The sequence below is a fragment of the Chionomys nivalis genome, chromosome 7 (genome assembly GCF_950005125.1).
Source record: "Chionomys nivalis chromosome 7, mChiNiv1.1, whole genome shotgun sequence".
Lineage (NCBI taxonomy): Eukaryota > Metazoa > Chordata > Mammalia > Rodentia > Cricetidae > Chionomys > Chionomys nivalis.
In genome coordinates this window covers 83,885,309-83,903,970 of record NC_080092.1, presented here as the reverse complement: position 1 = coordinate 83,903,970, position 18,662 = coordinate 83,885,309, and the positions used below count along the sequence as shown (strand labels likewise).

General features: G+C 41.6%; 1 protein-coding gene across 1 annotated transcript in view; it reads right to left on the bottom strand.

The window, feature by feature from the left end:
* The window catches only part of Nsf (N-ethylmaleimide sensitive factor, vesicle fusing ATPase), a 141,686-nt gene that overhangs the window by 102,316 nt on the left and 20,708 nt on the right, over positions 1 to 18,662 (bottom strand). Inside the window, exons 2-4 of the mRNA XM_057774437.1 lie at positions 16,650 to 16,735; positions 14,577 to 14,676; positions 11,965 to 12,004 (exon numbers count right to left, since the gene is read on the bottom strand). Of these exons, the coding sequence (XP_057630420.1) occupies positions 11,965 to 12,004; positions 14,577 to 14,676; positions 16,650 to 16,735 (226 nt within the window). The remainder of the gene's footprint in view (positions 1 to 11,964; positions 12,005 to 14,576; positions 14,677 to 16,649; positions 16,736 to 18,662) is intronic.

The window sequence follows — 18,662 nt, the reverse complement described above, 5'->3', positions numbered from 1 at the left end:
TCAGTTACAGTTTCCTTAAAAACCTATATCCAGAACAACTTCAAAGCTGCTAGCTGAGATGGTCCAGCCTCACAGACTATTCTAGCCAGCACTTCAGATAGGCACTACTTTCCCACCACACAGAGACAAAACAACAAGAAAAAAATATAGCTAGCTCTCCTAGGACTTGACCATTACCCCAATTTTCTAAGGGCACCCTAGGGATGTCATGACCCTCAGACAATAGGAAGCAGTCTAGAGAACAGAATGCCCACACTCCCAAGAGGTGGAATAGATGGTTTCTGGTCATTCGGTGGATGTTTGACATTGTTTAGGGAGACTGGTTGCAAGTTATTATTGGTCATGGTCAGGGAGTAACTAAGCAAAGGAGGTTAGATTCAGGGATCTTTTTCCAAAAGGGGGAAGATATTAGGAAGGGGTAAATTATTGAATCTACTTTAAAAATAAAAATGATGGAATAAAAGGGTAGATTACTGAATTTACTTTTTTTTTTTTTTTTTTTTTGGTTTTTCAAGACAGGGTTTCTCTGTAGCTTTGGTGCCCGTCCCGGAACTAGCTCTTGTAGACCAGGCTGGCCTCGAACTCCCAGAGATCCGCCTGCCTCTGCCTCCCGAGTGCTGGGATTAAAGGCGTGCGCCACCACTGCCCGGCTTACTGAATTTACTTTTAAACTAAAAAAACACTACTAGTCTCAAATATTTCACATTGGTATAGACTTTTGTAAACTGATACAAATTTATAATTATTTTTCTTATGCTGCATATGTTTCTACTCTTGTTTAAGATATTGTATCTATGCAGCTCATTTAGAAATGTAAGGTATAATTAAGAAATACAGGTGAGAAGTTAGTCATCTATAATAACAGAACTTGTAGCCATGTTAGATATGTTTTCACACCTAGGTTTGTTTAGCTCAGATATACTTAATAGACAATGGTACTCAAACTTGTCCGAGATCTGATGAACATGCATTTAAAATAGAAAAAGGTTACTATGACAGAGACTCCCAGATCCTAGGAGTGACCTTGAAGTCTCCAGAGAAGATGAAGGGGTAGGGCTGTCACGATGTCTCCACCGGGATTGTGGTAACACTAAACATGGGAAAGACTTCCCCAGTGCAGTCCCTGCCACCAGGACCTGGCCCAAACTGTGGACAAGCAGAACACTGAAGAGCCGACTGCCCCACTTTGCCTACACAAAGTAAGGTCAGTTCCCCAGGAAAGTCTCTCACTTTCTGGGCCTGGCAACTCAAGACTGATGCTGTCTTGGTGCCTCTGCTCCCAGTGCCATGGAGACCACAGGAGCCTGGGATGGCTGTCTCTGTAAAGAACTAGTCTCTCTCATTTTAATGATACATAGAACATTTGGATTATACTTAATGCTATAATTTATCCTTCTCATGTCTCTGATTGCATTGATGGCAAGGCTAACTATAGCTTTGTCAGCTCAGCAGCAGCAGGCAACCAGGTTCTTCCCCAAGGCTACAGCCACCTTGTTAGCTTATATCATATATAAAAATAAAGCCTTGCTTTTTCTAGAAATACTAGAAAATCTAAAAAGTCTTGTAGAGAAAAGGTAGACAGGTTTGCCTTGCCAACAGACTTCATATTAAAAGATATACAAGTTTCTGATGTAACTTTCCACCAAAGGAACATGATTTACAATGACTGTTCTCAGTAATAACTGCTTATGTCTCTGGTAGATGATTAATGGAAAGAGAAAATGCTAAAGCCCATGAAAGTATTGAGGTCCAAGGTATACGAAGGTCTGAGAATGTATAAGCTTAAATAAGTTTTGAGGGTCTCAGAAAGTGATTTAAAGTGTAGAAGGGCAAGTTGTACAGGTAAAAGTAAATGATTTAAGGTATGTGAAAATGGGAAATATTTCATATTTCTTTCCACTTCTATGCTGTGTTTACACTAAGATTTCAAAAGTCCAGAGTTTTACCATTGATCAATGGAGTTCTGATAAGCTGGTAGAGCACTGTTCGGTCACAAGCTCAAGATTTAAAATTTCCTTTGGTTGTCTTCTAAGTATAGACTTAGAGGTGCTTCTCATCCAACCAAAGATATCTCTGTCTAATCTATATACAGCTCTCTGGACAAAGGGGAAAATGTTCATGCTTTTTAGCCTAAATCTACAGCTATTATAACTAGGACTCAAAGTTATGAGTTTACTCCAGCTGTTTTACAGATACCTATTACCTGCTTTTCCTACAATATGCATGTCAGTACAGATTGTAATGCTAATATATCTAAAACTTTCGTGTCTTTTTGTAAACTAAAAGTATTCATGTAAGCTCCAGAGAATCGAGGGAGTCATAAGACTTGGATCTACTTCTCCCAGGTCAAATAATAAATAGGACTCCAGATTAGTATAGCCTAATTTTTCCCACCTGTCTATTTTCTCTCCTGATCCTAGAACTTCTCCTATTCCCCAATTACTAGGACCATGGGCCTGAAAGTTCCAAATGTAAGATTTTCCTTTAAGTTCCTAAATTTTAACTTTTGTCCCTAGTCTATATCTGTTTCAGCAGATTTACACTTGACTGACAGACATATCCAAGCATCAGCTTCTGACTACAACATGCCCCAAACGACTGCAAGCCCTGGACTTGCTGAAAGCTGATGTGGACCAATTCAGCCAATGTGAATGCTCCCTGTCTTTTCAGCTGGGCCAGCGAGTCAGATGCTTATGCCTGAACTCCCTCTTTGCTTTTGACTGGCATTCTAGCCTTCCTGGACCCTGACAACAACATCCTAGCTCCAGCAGAGAGAACATCACCCTTATCCCCAGCAGGCTGGAATGTTAGATCAAAAGGAAACTCCCTGGCATACGGGACAAAATAGCTACATATAGTGCTACTGGCATACCAAGAAAGGTACCTGTTAAAACCAAATAGATCCAGATCTATCAACAGGTAGATTCATTAGCTGAAATAGTCCCACAGTACGATAGGGCACTCAACCTGATCTATGTAAAACAGAGAGGTTATTATATAGCTATAAGATAAAATTGTTGGCCGGGCAGGGCGGTGGTGGTGCATGCCTTTAATCCCAGCACTGGGGAGGCAGAGGTAGGAAGATCTCTGTGAGTTCGAGACCAGCCTGGTCTACAGAGTAGTTCCAGGACGGCTCCAAAGCCACAGAGAAACCCTGTCTCAAAAAACCAAAACCAAAAAAAAAAAGGGGGGGGGGACCTGAGATGAAGTAAATAACGCCCCATTCTCAATTCAGGTTCCTTCTAGATAGAAGTAACTCTGATGACAGCCATCACAGAACCCTTGGCTCTTTTCCTTCTGCCAATTGCATTGGCTCTTGCATCACTGATGCCTTAACTAAATGATAATTCCTGTCTGGGTACCATTAAGATGATGTTTATTAGATCCCAATGTAAACAGGTACTCATCACAGAGTCAAGGACTTGTCTCAGGATACAACTCAAGGGAAGAATGTTGGAGCCAAAGTTAGAGTTTAAGTTTTAATTACTATGCCATAGAGATCTATGAGACAAAAATGCCTCTGATCTGAAAGTCCTTTGCCCAAGGACAGATAGTTCCTGAAATGCTAGAGGTTATTGTTTATGGGCGATAACAAGCCATGTTTTCACATACACCCCCAAACAAGTTTGCTTAGTCCATCTACACAGGATATGCTTGAGCCCATGTTTGCGGGAGGTACATAGGCAGGATATAATGTCAGGATATATGTTTGTCCATGATTGGGCCTGATGGAAAATGCAATAAATTATGGGTTTTCCTTCTGAAGCCCCTGCCATACTTGATTCTGGGCCATTTCCTAGAAACCTGGGTATAAACATGGCCAGAATTCATCTACCTGGCCAGTATTCAATTAAGTTTGCTTGAAATTTAGCTTTAAACTGTGGTAGTGGTCTTATTCTTGATTGATGGAATTAACACTATAATTGAAGTTATAAAATAGTGGGAAACACTTTTAGTTTGCTCTTTACAAAGAAAAATATCACCTAGGCAAGAACAAGAAAATTAGAAAAGATTATGGATGAAATCCATACAAAATCCAACAGAGGAACTGGAGTAATAGCTCAGAAGCTAAGAGCACTTATTGATCTTCCAGAGGACCCAGGTTCAGTTCCTAGCATCCATGCGGCGGCTCACAACCATCTGTAACTCCAATTTCCAGGGGTCTGTGCCCTCTTCTGGCCTTTACAAGTACCAGTCCCACACATGGCATACAAACATGCATGCAAATAAAACATCCATATACATAAAATAAACAAATAATAATAATAACATTTTAAAATCTAAAAGTATTTAAATGTGTTCTCCCACATGTTTCAAAAGTTCCAAGTTCTCTTTCCATTTCAAAGAAACCCATATAGAAATAATGACTGACATTTACACACAAAAGACATACAGTACTCTAGTCCACAGACCAAAGCTTCAAGAAAAGGCCTTTAACCAGCCTTCCAATTGACTAGCTTCCAGTCCCAATCACACCAAATACTTGTCTCTACAGTACTCATAAGATAGGTGATGAAGGGGCTGCAGTGGGGGCTAGGTGGCTAAGCAATCAGCTTTGAATTCAATTCCCAACAGCCATATCAGGTGACCCATACTCTTAACTCTAGCTCTAGCGGATCCAATGATCTGGCCACTGGCACCTTCTCATACATGTACATACCACACACTGACAGACACACATACAGATAATTAAACATAAAAAAAAATCTTTAAGTAATTTTTTTGGATCTTTTTCCAAGAATACAGGGTAGAAAGAATGAAAGGGCCAGAGGATATGGAGGTACACTGCAAAGGAACATCTGGGCCCTCGTCCAGGGGCAAAAGTACCCACTTATAGGCCTGGCAACTTGAGTTCAATCCCTCAAACCCACATGGTGGGAGAAAAAAACTGAATCTCACTGGTTCTCCTCTGATTTCCAGATGCACACCATGACACACACCTACACAAATATTAAATAAATAAATGTTTGTTTATTAAAGGCCCTTGAACCTTTCATCATGGAAGAGGGAAGGGTTCACAGGGTCCCAACCTGTAGTCCTGGAGGGACTGCAGACAGCTGATGAGAGCTGGGGGAAGGGTGTCATTTTCATCAGCTGATGTCATGGATAAGTTGTCCCTGCTCCAGTAACTAACCCCCACCCATGCTAATGCAAACACCCCTAAACAAACTTAGGTGGTCTCTCTCTCTCTCTCTCTCTCTCTCTCTCTCTCTCTCTCTCTCTCTCTCTCTCTCACACACACACACACACACACACCAGAACGAAAGTAAAACAGCTGCTGGGGAGAATGGCTTCTGTGAAGAGAGGGAAGAAGAAATGAGAGAATAACAGGGGGGCAAGAATGGCTAAACTTCATCATATACCTTCGAAAATAGCCAAAGAAGAAAAATAAACTCTTTAAGATTTTATTATGGAGCTGAAGACGTGGCTCAGAGGTTAAGAGCACCGGCTGCTCTTCGAAAGGTCCTGAGTTCAATTCCCAGGAGCCATGTGGTGGCTCACAATCATTTATAATGATATCAGGTGTCCTCTTCTGGCATTCACACAGAACACTATTCAAAATAAATAAATATATCTTTAAAAAATATTCTATTGCCAGGTGGTGGTGGCACACACCTTTAATCCCAGCACTCGGGGGAGGCAGAGGCAGGCGGATCTCTGTGAGTTCGAGGCCAGCCTGGTCTACAAGAGCTAGTTCCAGGACAGGAATCAAAAAAGCTACGGAGAAACCCTGTCTCGAAAAAAAAAAAATTCTATTATGTGTATCTTAAGAGCTGCTGGGGAGAACTATTTCAGAGAAGAAAGGGAAGGGAGATAAGAGGGCAAGAATGACTAAAATTTATTATGTATCTATGAAACTGTCAAAAAAGAAAAATTAACTCTAAGATTTATTGTATTATGTGTATATTGTGTCTGTGCATGTATAATGTGTCTGTACATGTACAATGTGTCTGTGCATGTATAGTGTGTCTGGGCATGTGTGTTTGGGCATGTATAGTGTGTCTGGGCATGTGTGTCTGGGCATGTATAGTGTGTCTGGGCATGTGTGTCTGGGCATGTATAGTGTGTCTGTGCATGTGTACGTGCATGTGCATGCCAGTGCCCTCAGAGGCCAGAGGTGTCAGGTCCTGGAGCTGGAGTTACAGGCTAAAGTGGGTCCTGAAAACCAAACTCAGGTCCTCTGCAAGAGCAACAAATTCTCTTAACTGCTGAGCCATCTCTCCTGCCTCAAAAAATAAGTCTTTAAAACATATAAAAATAGATTTTTAACATTCATTTTAGACGGAGTATGGTTTATTTATGAGTTACACTGGTCAAACAGTAAGACGTGAAATGAAAGAGCCACTGGATGGTTTTCAAATAAAATATCTGACACAAGATTTCAGTGGTTCACGAAGATGTTCTCTCCAAAGAAATTTTGAGTCTGCATATCAACAGATCCTGCTGGAATCTAAATAAATCATTTAATCTCTCTGAGCCTTCAACTGCCACAAGTGTCACCAAAAAGATTGGATTAGGTAAGTCCTTCAAATTCTATTCTAAACTTACTTTACGTATTAACAGCCACTCAAGTTATGCACAAAGATTTCCTGTAATTCTTTTAATGAAATCTCTTGTGTAATCACGTTTTTTATTCTTTGACTTGGCATTTTAAATGAGGAAAGATATGTTTTAAATGTTTCATAAACAAACTAACAGAGCCCAAGTAAGGGCTGGAAAATGAACTTAAAGATTAAGAATAAATTCAAGTTTTGGCCAAAAGTTTTAGAATACTCTCCTGCTTCCAATTCTGATTTTTTGGTCCCTTGTCAAGTTTTGTAGCAATTATAGGTTATAGTTATATGTTGAAAAACTTTTATAAGAAAGAGAGATTCGTTTCTTTCCATGTAGTAAAATACTTATAATTAGAAAGATTATGAAAACAAAGGAGTCAGTAATTCCATCACAGGTTTCTATCCAGACACCTTGAACGTCTGTCTAAAGTGAGATCTACAGGGAGACTCACTACAGATCATCTGCAAATGGCCAAACACTGAGAAACACTGATCAGTAAGAGAACAAGGAACAAAATGCAGTAAACTCCTAAGTGGAACACTATATAGCAATCTTATTAGAATAAAAACTTGATATATTTTAATAAAGATATATAGCCTCTAAAATACTGAATGAAAAATATATTGCATAAGGATTTGTATACTGTGATACCATGCTGGGCATTAAAGACTCCAAAGCAGTATAATATAATTCACATGCATGTGTAGTATCTTCAACTTGAGAAATATTAATGTGTATATTAAAATATCATCAATAAACTGTATATATTAAGCTCATTTTAATTTAAAGTCATGTTCCTAAATAGCGAAGACCAAGCTGCTGCATGATCCAAGGCTTGGTCAGCACCATGGACAGTGCCCAGGAGGTCAGCACCATGGCCAGTCCCAAAGAGTTAGCAGTCTGAAAGTTCCACACAGGAACAAAGCATGAACATTTTAAAAATATAGTACTAATTAAAGTAATTCTTCCAACTGCTTGAGAGACGATTCGGCAGTGAAGGGCACTGGCTGATCTTACGGAGGACCTGCATAGTCATCTAAAAGCTGTTCTTAACCCTGGTTCAGGGAAGTTGAATTAAGTCTGATACAATATGACACTGTCAGACAGAAAGATGGCACATGAGGTGACCCTTCCAGAAAACACTCTTACACTAAAACAACTGATGTATCTCCAGAGCCTCACGGTAAGGGCTCCCATGCCAGCATCCCTGAATCGCCTTTCTCCAAAGCACATGTACATCACCACTGGCACTGATGGGCAGTTCCTCCCTTAAGACCACACCATCCACATCAGCCAGGCCCCAATTCGCGCTTCATGCATCTTCCCCACCTGCTTCAGTGTGGATCAATCACTTGACTATAGTTTGACCCATGAAGTCTCCTTGATTCACCTCTCTAAAGATCTGACACTCAGGTGGGTGGTGGTAGTGCATGCCTTTAATGGCAGCACTTGAGGCAGAGGCAGGCAGATCTCTGTGAGTTCAAGACCAGCCTGGTCTACACAGTGAGTTCCAGATAGCAAATGCTACACAGAGAAACCCTTTCTCAGAAAAGAAAAAAAAAATCTGATTCTAGACAATAATCCATTTCTGGTAGAAGAAAACTGTTTTTGTAACATACTGTCAGCCATAAAATCTGTATTTTAACCCAACAAACTTTACAACATAATGTCTTTAGTTACTGTCTTATTGCTTGATAAGGCACCATGGCCAAGACAACTTATGTAAGAAAGCATTTTATTTGGGGGTTCGCCATTCCAAAGGGTTGGAGTCCATGGCCATCATGGCAGGGAGCATGGCAGTAAGTAACAGTACTTACATTCTATTCCACAAACATAAGCTAGGGAGAAAGTAACTGGGAAGGGCATGGGCTTTTCAAACCTCAAAGCTAGCCCCCTGTGACACATCTTCCCCAACAAGGCCACACCTCTTAATCCTTCCCAAACAGTTCCACCAACCGAGGACCAAGCATTAAAATATTTGAGCCTGTGGGGGTCACTGACATCCAAATCACTACATATACTTTTTCAAATAGAAAACAATTGTACTGAAAGTTAACTTTAAGGGCTGGAGAGATACCTCAGAGGTTAAGACAAATACCTGGGTTTAGTTCCTAGTATCCACACTGGGCAGCTCACAATTGCTCAGAACTCCAGTCCCAGGGGCATCAATGCCCTTGGTCTCTGAAGGTCCCAGTGTGCATGTAGGTGAACATACATTCATAAAGTCATGTAGGCACACAAACATACACAAAAAATAAACCTTTTTGAAGTTAAGTTTATAACATTCTTGCCCTTCCATTTAAACAAATAAATTTAAGGAAACTAGAAACCATTCCCACATTCAGACCTCATTAAGTATTTCACCAAGCTTTGGTTTCATCTCCGATGAACAGGGAACCCTGGCTTCACGCACTGGCCTACTTTGCTCGGGTGCCAACTCCTCTGCTGTCCCAGCTTCGCACAATGTCTCAGGTGAAGAGGTGATAGCTAAGGGAATCACTTATGTCAGTGTTTCCCAAAATGTGGCTGAGAAGAACCACTTAGAGGTGACTGTTAAAAACACGGACACATGAATCAGATTCCCCCAAGAGCCTGTGAAACTGTTTTTAAAAATCAACCTTCCATGCAATCCTGTCAGGCTAGTCTGGGAAGCACTGACTATGCACTCCCTGCCATCCAATGCCCCTACCTAGACTGAAGCCCTTCATTTTTATCCAATTTTTTTCATCCCTCTTATTGATTCCACAATAAATGAAGAGCCAACCAAAGGTAACCTCAAGGCTTCCCTTTCCTCCAACTCAGAAAAAAAAAAAAGTCAGCTTTCATGTTCTAGGCAAATGCTCCCATTGGTATTCTCCCGTCACTTTTCTGAGAGAGATGAGCAATGGGCTACCACTTTACCAGCTTCTCTCAGATATTATCTTCAACATTTCTCTGTAGCTTTGGAACCTGTCCTGGAACTAGCTCTTGTAAGCCAGGCTGGCCTTGAACTCACAGATCTGCCTACCTCTGCCTCCCAAGTGCTGGGATTAAAGGTGTGCACCACCACCACCTGGCCCAGATACTATCTCCTTTGATCCAGGTTAAAGCTACTATATCTGAGAATATCTTCAGAAGCTCTGGGCTGAGAGATAACAGTGGTCCTATCATGGCAACAAGGAGGACAATAATAGCACACACAGTCCACAGTCATAGGGCACCAGGAAAACTGAATTATTTGAAAAGAGATATGAACACATCGTGCTCCCACTGTGGGAAGTGGGGAGCAGAAAAGGAGGGTGGGAGGGATGACCGCAGACAAAGCCCAGGCAAAATCATCCCCCCACAAGATAAATACAGCATCAAGTGACAGGAAAGCGAAGATCTAGAATTCAGCCAGGTATGGTGGTACATGACTTTAATCACAGCATTCAGAAGGCAAAAACAGGAGCATCTCTTCGTTTGAGGCCAGCTTGGTCTACATAGTGAATTCCAGCCAGCTAGGGCTGCAAAGAGAGACTGTCTCAAGACAGACAGACAGACAGACAAAGTGGCAGTCTACAGATCCAGATACAGAGATACTATCTGAAAATAAATAAGACTTGAGATAGCCACATCAATCATTTTCCTCTTTTAAAAAACACTGGTTGTGAGCCCAGCTGAACCGTTATTCCAGTCCAATTGTTTCCTTTTTATTTTAATGTGCACATAGGTATTTGGGCTTTATGTATGCCCATGCATCAATGTATACAGAGCCCTTGGGGGCCAGAAGAGGGCATCAGATACCCTGGGACTGTGATGACAAAGGGCTGTAAGCCTCTATTTACGTACTATGAATTAAGCCTGGGTCCTTGGAAGAGAAGCAGGCCATGTCAACCAACCTTTCCCTTCCACCTCAAAAATGTTCCACAAAGGGATTGTACTTCTCTATAATAACAGAAAGGAATGTTCCTAGGCCAATAATATTACTCAGAGACCATGGGAATGATACTTGCTTGCAAGGTCACTATAAAAAGAAAGCAACATATAACAAAATATCACACCATTTCAATTGTGATGTCTTCCCCCAAACATCCATGAAATAGAAAACAAAATGAAACAAAAACACCATACACATACACACAAAAACACATCACAATTTAAACTACCTATGCTTAGACAAATCTTGGGCTTTTCATTGTTATTTGTTTTTGCATGTGTATTATGTGTGGTGTGTATATACATGTCAGGGCACCGTGTGTGTGGGGGGGGACATGTACATGCACATACATGTGAAGATCTTCCTTCACTGATTTCCACCTTATATAATTGAGGCAGTCTTGTAATACCTGGAGCTTACTGATTCTGCTGGTCTATCTGTTTGCTCTACTGTCTCTCCCTCCCAAATGCTAGTATCATAAGGAGGCTATCACACCCACCCAGCATTGGTGTGGGTGCTGGGGATCTGAACTGGTCCTCCTGTGTTCATGAGCACGAACCCATCTTTCCAACCTGTGATTTTGTTTTTTCTTATTTGTTTTTTATGATCTGGGGATCCAATATGGGAGTCATCTGCACATATATGCTAGGTGTGCCGGTTCGTTTGTCACCATAAGCTACAGTGATCTGGGAGGAGGGAACCTCAATGAGGAAGTGCCTCCATTAGACTGGCCTGTAGGCAAATCTGTAGGGCATTTTCTTGACTAATGATTGATGTTGGAGGGCCCAGCCCACTCTGGACAGTGTCACCCCCAGGCAGGTGATCGGATAAGAAACCAAGCTTAGAGAGCCAAGGAGAACAAGCCCATAAGCAGTATTCCTCAGACCTCTGCTCTGGTTCCTGCCTCCAGGGTCCTGCCCTGCTTGACTTTCTGCCTTGGCTCCCATCAGCGCTGGGCTGTGATAGCAACATTGTGAGCCAAATAAATCCTTTCCTCACCAAGTTGCTTTCGGTCATGATCTTTATCACAGCAACAGAGGTCAGATCAACACAGGAGGCAAGCACTCTCTGAGCCACTCCAGCCTCCTCAAAACTAAGTCAGAGGACTAACCCTGAGGACAGAAATAAATATGAAAAAGGCAATGAACTTAGCAAACTACTGAAGAGAAAATATGTTAAAATGAATTTATTAAGATTCTGTGAATGAAGAAAGGAAAAGATTTTTTAAAAGACAAAAATTTCGCTCAGCTAGCGAAAGGCTTGCCCCTTAAGCGTGAGGACCAGTTCCAGCCACCAGGTAGAAAGCTGATGAACTGTAACACTCTAGGACACACTTTACTGAGAGAGGAGGAAGGGCTACGGGCAGCACACCTTTGCTATTTACATAGCTGTCACTGGTACTCTGAGGGAATGAAGGGTTAAAGCCTAATAATCAGTAATTATATAAAGATTAATGAATGAAAAAACACAATCAGCTTTAGGTAGCTAAAAAAAAAAAAAAAAATACCTACCGTCTATTTCCTGCCCAATAGAAAGTCCAGCCCATTTTCGCTAAAAAATAAGTGAGAGAAAAAAATGGTTAAAATCAAGACAATCAAAATTAGAGACATTAAAAAAAAGATGAAGATTTGTGAATTTCAGACAGACACTATAAAGCCCAGAGTCAGAGTGCTGTTATATGCTGAACTGTGACCCCACACCCCAGATGCCAGTCTTTAGCCCCCAGGACCTGTGGATCTAACTGTATTTAGAATTAGGGCCTTTGCAGACTGCATTGGGATAAACCCTAGGCACGGAGCATGCCATGTAATACCAGAGGTGGAAACTGAAGAGATGCCAGCCAAGGACTGCCAACACTACCACCAGCTGGGCACAGCCAGCCTTCCTAGAGCCCACAGAGGCAGCTTGCTTCCAGGGTACCTTTTCAAGCTCCTACCTTCTAGGACTGTTAGAGAATAATAGTTTTTCATTTCTATCCATTTTTGTTTTCTTTTTATTATTTTTTATATCATTTAAATTTTCTATTATTTTAAGCTAACCAAATCGTGGTTCCCTTTTTTATAGATAATCCAGAAATGAATGTATATTAGACCTTACAGAAAATGTACAAAGCTTTTTTTTTTAATTTTGGGGATTTGATTTTTATTGTTGTTGCTGTTGTTTGAGACAGGATTCCATTACATAGTCCAGGCTGACCTGGAACTTGAGATCTTTCTTAGTGCATGCCACCGCGTGCCACTGTGCACCACCGTGCACCACTGTGCCTGGAGTGTCCCTCTGGAACAAAGCTGGCCACGGCATGAAAAGCTCTGGACAAGGTAAGACACCTCACCGTCCTCACGCCAGCAGCTGCTTCTGTTTCAAGTGTATGGCTGCTGTTAGTTTTGTATGACTTGTTAGAATACATCAAATACAAATTCAATTCATGAAATTAAACTAAAACTAGTCAGATTGTCCACACTGAAACTTAAGCTGGGACCCAAAACAGAAACTGGTCAGGACTACCCTCTGTAGCACGTAAAGCCAGTCCCTAGTCCTGAGCACACTGGCAGGAGGCGGGACACACTGCATCTAGGAAAGAATTCAAGGGCCACCATGACACAGATTGAAAGTCAGTTAATACTGATAACGCCCCAGAGAATGCTGAGAAAAACAACTTCTGGCTGAAAACCCATGGTTTGCCTACTTGTGTGACCAGAGTGGCTTCTGGGGTTCGGGGGGGGGGGGGTTGCTACACCACGAACATGCACCATGAGTGTTTCCCTTTCAACTTCCGTCCCTGGGTCACACTCCTTCCTCCGCCCCACATCTCCCAAAAGATCCTCCATAAAATCCCATCTTCTATCTGGCCAACATGACATTTCATGATGCTAATTAAACCTCGACTTTGGGATACAGTGTGGCTACACTGAGGTTCTGAGATTCTCCTGCAAAGACTGTCTTTGGACGACAGTGACAGTATCCAGCGTTTGTCCTGAGAACTGAATCACTTACCACATTTGAGCGTATTAAAACAATGCCTGACTTTGGAGTGTATCTTGGGAGGAATTTGTTTTGTTTTTTGAGACAGGATCTCAATATGTAGCCCTGGCTAGCCTGGAACTCTGTTCAAAGCTGGCAAGTCCAGTGACAGTCCAAACTTTTATTAAACTAAATTAATTTATCAGTTCATTTATTTTTTCAGACAGAGCTAGCTAGAGTCTCATATAGTTCAAACTTTCAATCTGTAGAGACAAATGTAGACCGACATTGCTAGGCGATGGGCTCACCAGTGTCAGGCGGCACTTGTGGTACTGAGTGAGCAGTGGGCAATGCCACTGGGGATTCTGCACAAGCCACCTACTACATGCCCCACCTTCCTAGCCCTAGAGAAGCCCAGGAAGCCAGACAGTAATCTAAGCAACTACTCTTTGCAGGTTAGGTCTGACACTACAGCATTATAAAACCTCTGTTGGGGTCTGGAGAGACAGCTCAGCAGTTAAGAGCACTGACTGCTCTTCCAAAGGACCCAGATTCAAATCCCAGCATCCCTATGGCAGCTCACAACTGTCTGTAACCCCAGTTCCAGGGGATCTGACACCTTCATACCAATGCATATAAAATAAAGTTAAGCAAGTTATTAAAAAAAACCTCTATTATTAGATGTCAATTTATAAATAAGATAAACGAGGTGTTGTTTCATAAATTTACTGTTACCCTGGGATTTAGCTCTTTTCCAAGAGCTAACTGATTAGCTCAGACATTTTTTAATTAGAAAAAAATTAATACAATACAAAGGTACTGTTGAAAATAATTGACAATTAAGACTGTATCTTCAAGGCCAGTGGGATGATTCAGAAGGGTCTAGTGTCTGCCGTCAACCTAATGGCACGAACTTGAGACCCAAGACCCACATGAGAGAGTGGCTCCTGCCAGTTGCTCTCTGATGTCCACTAAGGCTTGTGTGCCTCCCCCAAAACAAAATAAATAAAATTAAACATTTTTTCAAAAGAGAATGTATCTTTAATTTCTTTACATAACTTGTCTCCAATGAGTCAGCGCAGTTCTAGGTCAATGCTTGCTCGACAAGAATCGACTCTGCTGAATCATCTAGGCTGCAAGGAAACACGCTGTCGATTGTTACCTGGGGTAAGCTGAATGCAATGCTCCCTGGAACCACGGATGGGTGGGTCCGCAGCGTAAATATGTATTTGTGATTGGGGGACGTCCTCACGATCACATGCCTGGAACACAGAGCACAGTCAGGACTCCAACTCCACAAGAACATGTCTTCTCATGTGTTCTTCCCACACACAGACAGAAACATGGTATCACATGAGAATCCTGACGGGAAACCACAACTTAGTTCCCAAGAACTGTAACTCAACATATCTTCTCGACATAAAGACTCCTTGGCCCGGACAAAATCCAGCCAAGCACATCCATTTCAAATGCTGACTTGGTGACGTTTCCAGGTTACAGGGACTGAATTAGCGATTCAGAGTCCCTGCTATTAAGTAAAAGAAAGATGAATTCTGTTTCTGAGGGTGATTTCCCACATCCCAATAAAACAAACAGAAGGGAACCAAAGGCAGAAGAGCTAGGCCATGAGACAGTGGTTAGTTTCTAAGATCTATTAAGTCTTTCATCAGACTCTCTCAAAGCTTGAACATTTATGATAGCAATGTATAAAATAGCTATTAAAATGAAAACGTTCCCCAAATACATCAACTTTCATACAGATGTCAAATTTCAAAGAACTCTGAACCAATTCATAAGTTATCAGACATTATCCACAACATAAATATTATACAAAGCCATCTATCTCATGATAATTTTTTTTCATGATAATCTTCTACCTCTGGACAACTCATAAATTATCAGATGCTATCCACAACATATATTTTATATAAAGCCATCTCATGATAATCTTCTACCTCTGGACAATTCATAATTTATCAATGACATATATATTATATAAAGCATCTCATGATAATCTTCTACCCCAGGAAATTAATGAGTCCTTTGAGATAGACTCTTCAGATCTTGATATGGGCCAGCACTACCTTTTGTATATAAATGACAGTGGGGATGGGGGATAGCTGCAGAACAAACCTGTCGAGCCTACACACACCAGGCACACACTCTGTCATTGTGTCACCTCCTGACCCACCTTATCTTTCAACAAATGGCGTTTTTACAATGCTGTATTTTTTTAATGCTATAGTTAATTTATATGTGTGTGTATGTGTGTGTGTGTATACTACTTTGCTGCTAAGACACAAGCCCCTTATATCTTCTACATCATGTGAAAGAATTCCATAAAACTCTTCCATTGATCACTGACACTCGGTCTATTTGTTGAAAATCTTATCTTCACACTCGGGGGAGGCAGAGGCAGGCGGATTTCTGTGAGTTCGAGGTCAGCCTGGTCTAGAAGAGCTAGTTCCAGGACAGGAACCAGGAACCAAAAAGCTACAGAGAAACCCTGTCTCGAAAATCAAAAAAAAAAAAAAAAAAAAGGAAGAAAGAAAGAAAATCTTATCTTCAATTTAGCATCAGAGAATACTCGATACTGTCTCCAGCTCATGCTGAGGTTAATTCCTTAAGAGCCCAGGCAGCCTTTTGATGTAGATGGCACTGAGCTTGCCAACAGTCTTCAGAAGGTCAGGAGGGGATGTGAATCAGTTAGGATAAATTATAATGAAAACTGCTTTAACAATTTGGGGGTTTTGTAAATCTTCAACTTTCGGCACCTCTTACATTATCATAGTAACAAAGTTCACACCAGTGAAAATTATGGCGGGCTTGCTAACATGCTGGGCACTGATGAAAATATGTTTCAGTGGAGTGAGCTATTCCTCACCACACCCCATTTTACAGACCAGGACGCAGGAACACAAAGATGGCCAAGGCCTTATCCGTGGTCATCAGTTTGTGACTGTCAGAGCTGGAATCCAAACTTGGCCAAGGTGACTCCAGAACAAGATGACTACCAACCATGCCTACGCTAGGAAAATCAGCTTCTGAAAGGGCTCCATGTAGTACGTGTACTGTAGCAAGGTTTGACGTAGTCATGACTACAATATATAACTCTCATCTCCATTTTCTAACTCGGCAAGGGTAATACGAAAGGCGTTTTCCCTACAGTGATTCTTTGGAAGTCTCTAAAATAAATCTTAGCAAGTTCAAAGCACCAAGTCAGAGAGCTACTCACTGGCCAGACTGGTAATCCTTCTCGTTCACAACTGCACAGTTGCTTAAAGACAGTTCATCAGTAGGGCATCTCGCAGCTTGCATACTCTGTAAGAATAATGGTTGGAAACACAAGATTAAACCATGCTTTCTAACCTGAAAGAACATGGCGTGCCTCCTGCTCTTTACTGCCAATCACCACAGATGCTGTAGCAAGCATTCCTCCATTTTAACTCCGGCCTTTCTTCCTCCTGGGGCGCAGCAAGCCCTTCCTTTGGGAAGCTGCCCACCTCTCTTTCCTGTGGCTTGTGTGACTGCAGGAAACAGGACCTGTGCAGCCACACACTCCTACCCTCCTCACGGCACTGGAAGAAAGCACTCACCTGGCACACTACTACATGAGGACTTTGCACTTTAAATGAGAACAACAGTGTCCCGGAGAAAGCACAGCCCACAGACAACAAATACACACTTGGAAACAGACCTGACAACCAAGTAAGTCCTTGAGGCCAGTCGGGACTATTGCTTAAAGCCAATAAATTTATTTTGCTCAGGTTTATTTGAATTGATTTTCTATCTCTTTCACAGAAAAGAATCATGACTGATAAAATGAAATAAAGTCAAGTAATAAACTTGATAAAAGGTGTTACAAAGAGCATCTTTTTATAAGAGATCCCAAGAGGCTATGAGTTGTTTTTCCTATAGATGAAAGAAAATCATCTTCCATCCTGAAGCAGGAAGATTACTGTAAGTTAGAGGCTAGCCTGGACTACACAGCAAGACTCTGTCTTGAAAGGGAAATCAAAACAAAACCAAAACCACACACAAAAAAAACTTCCAAACATTTCTCAACAAAAATAATTATAAGGTGTATCCAAAAAGAAAAACAGCAACCAACGGCCTTTTGGGGCAATACCTACTAGCCAAACATTCTTCTAAATAATGATTTTTGTTTGTTTGTTTCTGAAGCACAGCCTTATGTAGATGAGGCTAGCCTGGAACACAATGGCTACCTTAGGCTGACCCTTGAACTTCTAATCCTCTTGCTTCCCCTTCCCAAGTGCTGGCAATATGCGAGTGGCCCAGTACCTGGTTTATATGGTGCTGGGGGTTGAACCCGGGGCTCCATGTATGCTAGGAGAGCACTCCACCAGCTGAACCACATCCCTGGGCTCATGAGTGTTGTATCTAGCAACCCTTTTGTCAGACCTGCCTAGGATGTTCTAGTGAACATCCATAGCCACTGCTGTTTACTCTTCAAACTTCAAGCCAAACCCTTAAATTTATATAATACACTTTGACCTAATTTTTGGCGTTTATTTTATTTTCATGTTTTGATTGAGACATAGTCTTACTGTGCTGCTCAAGCTGGCCTTGAACTGATGGATCCTTCCCTTGGCCTTGGAGTGTTGGGATTGTAAGTGTGAATGCCCACAGCAGGTTTTTAGGGATTGTGTGTGTGTGTGTGTTTTGTGTTGTGTTGTTTGTTTGTTTTTAGAGACAGGGTTTCTCAGTGTAGCATTGGCTGTCCTAGAACTTGCTCTGTAGACCAACCTGGCCTCAGATTTGGAGATCTGCCTGCCTCTGCTGGGATTAAAGGCGTGCACCAGCACTACCCGGATCCAAACTTGAGTCTTAAAGGGCCACTTTCAGTATCATTATCTCAGTTGCTAGTCTCTAAAGCGGGGTATGTGTTCTCAGAGTTTGTAAGACAATCCTGAGGGACACAAGATGACTTCAGTACTTTCGTCCGTGTTTATTTTACAGTTTTTATTGAAGATAAGCTTTCCAGGCCTAACGACACCAAGAAAGCCCTCAAACTGTGTCAGGACTGTGAAGTTTTCACAACACAAGATGAACTTCTCTATCTGTCGAAATACACAGGCCAGTTAGGGGCCCAAACAGCTCTTTTCCTAGGAGAAGAGACACAGGGTCCTGAAGTACAAGTGCAAGGGGAAAAAACAAAGAACAAACAAACGAACAAACAAACCAGCAGCTACTGCCTTATTCACAGGTAAATCACTGCTACGGGTCG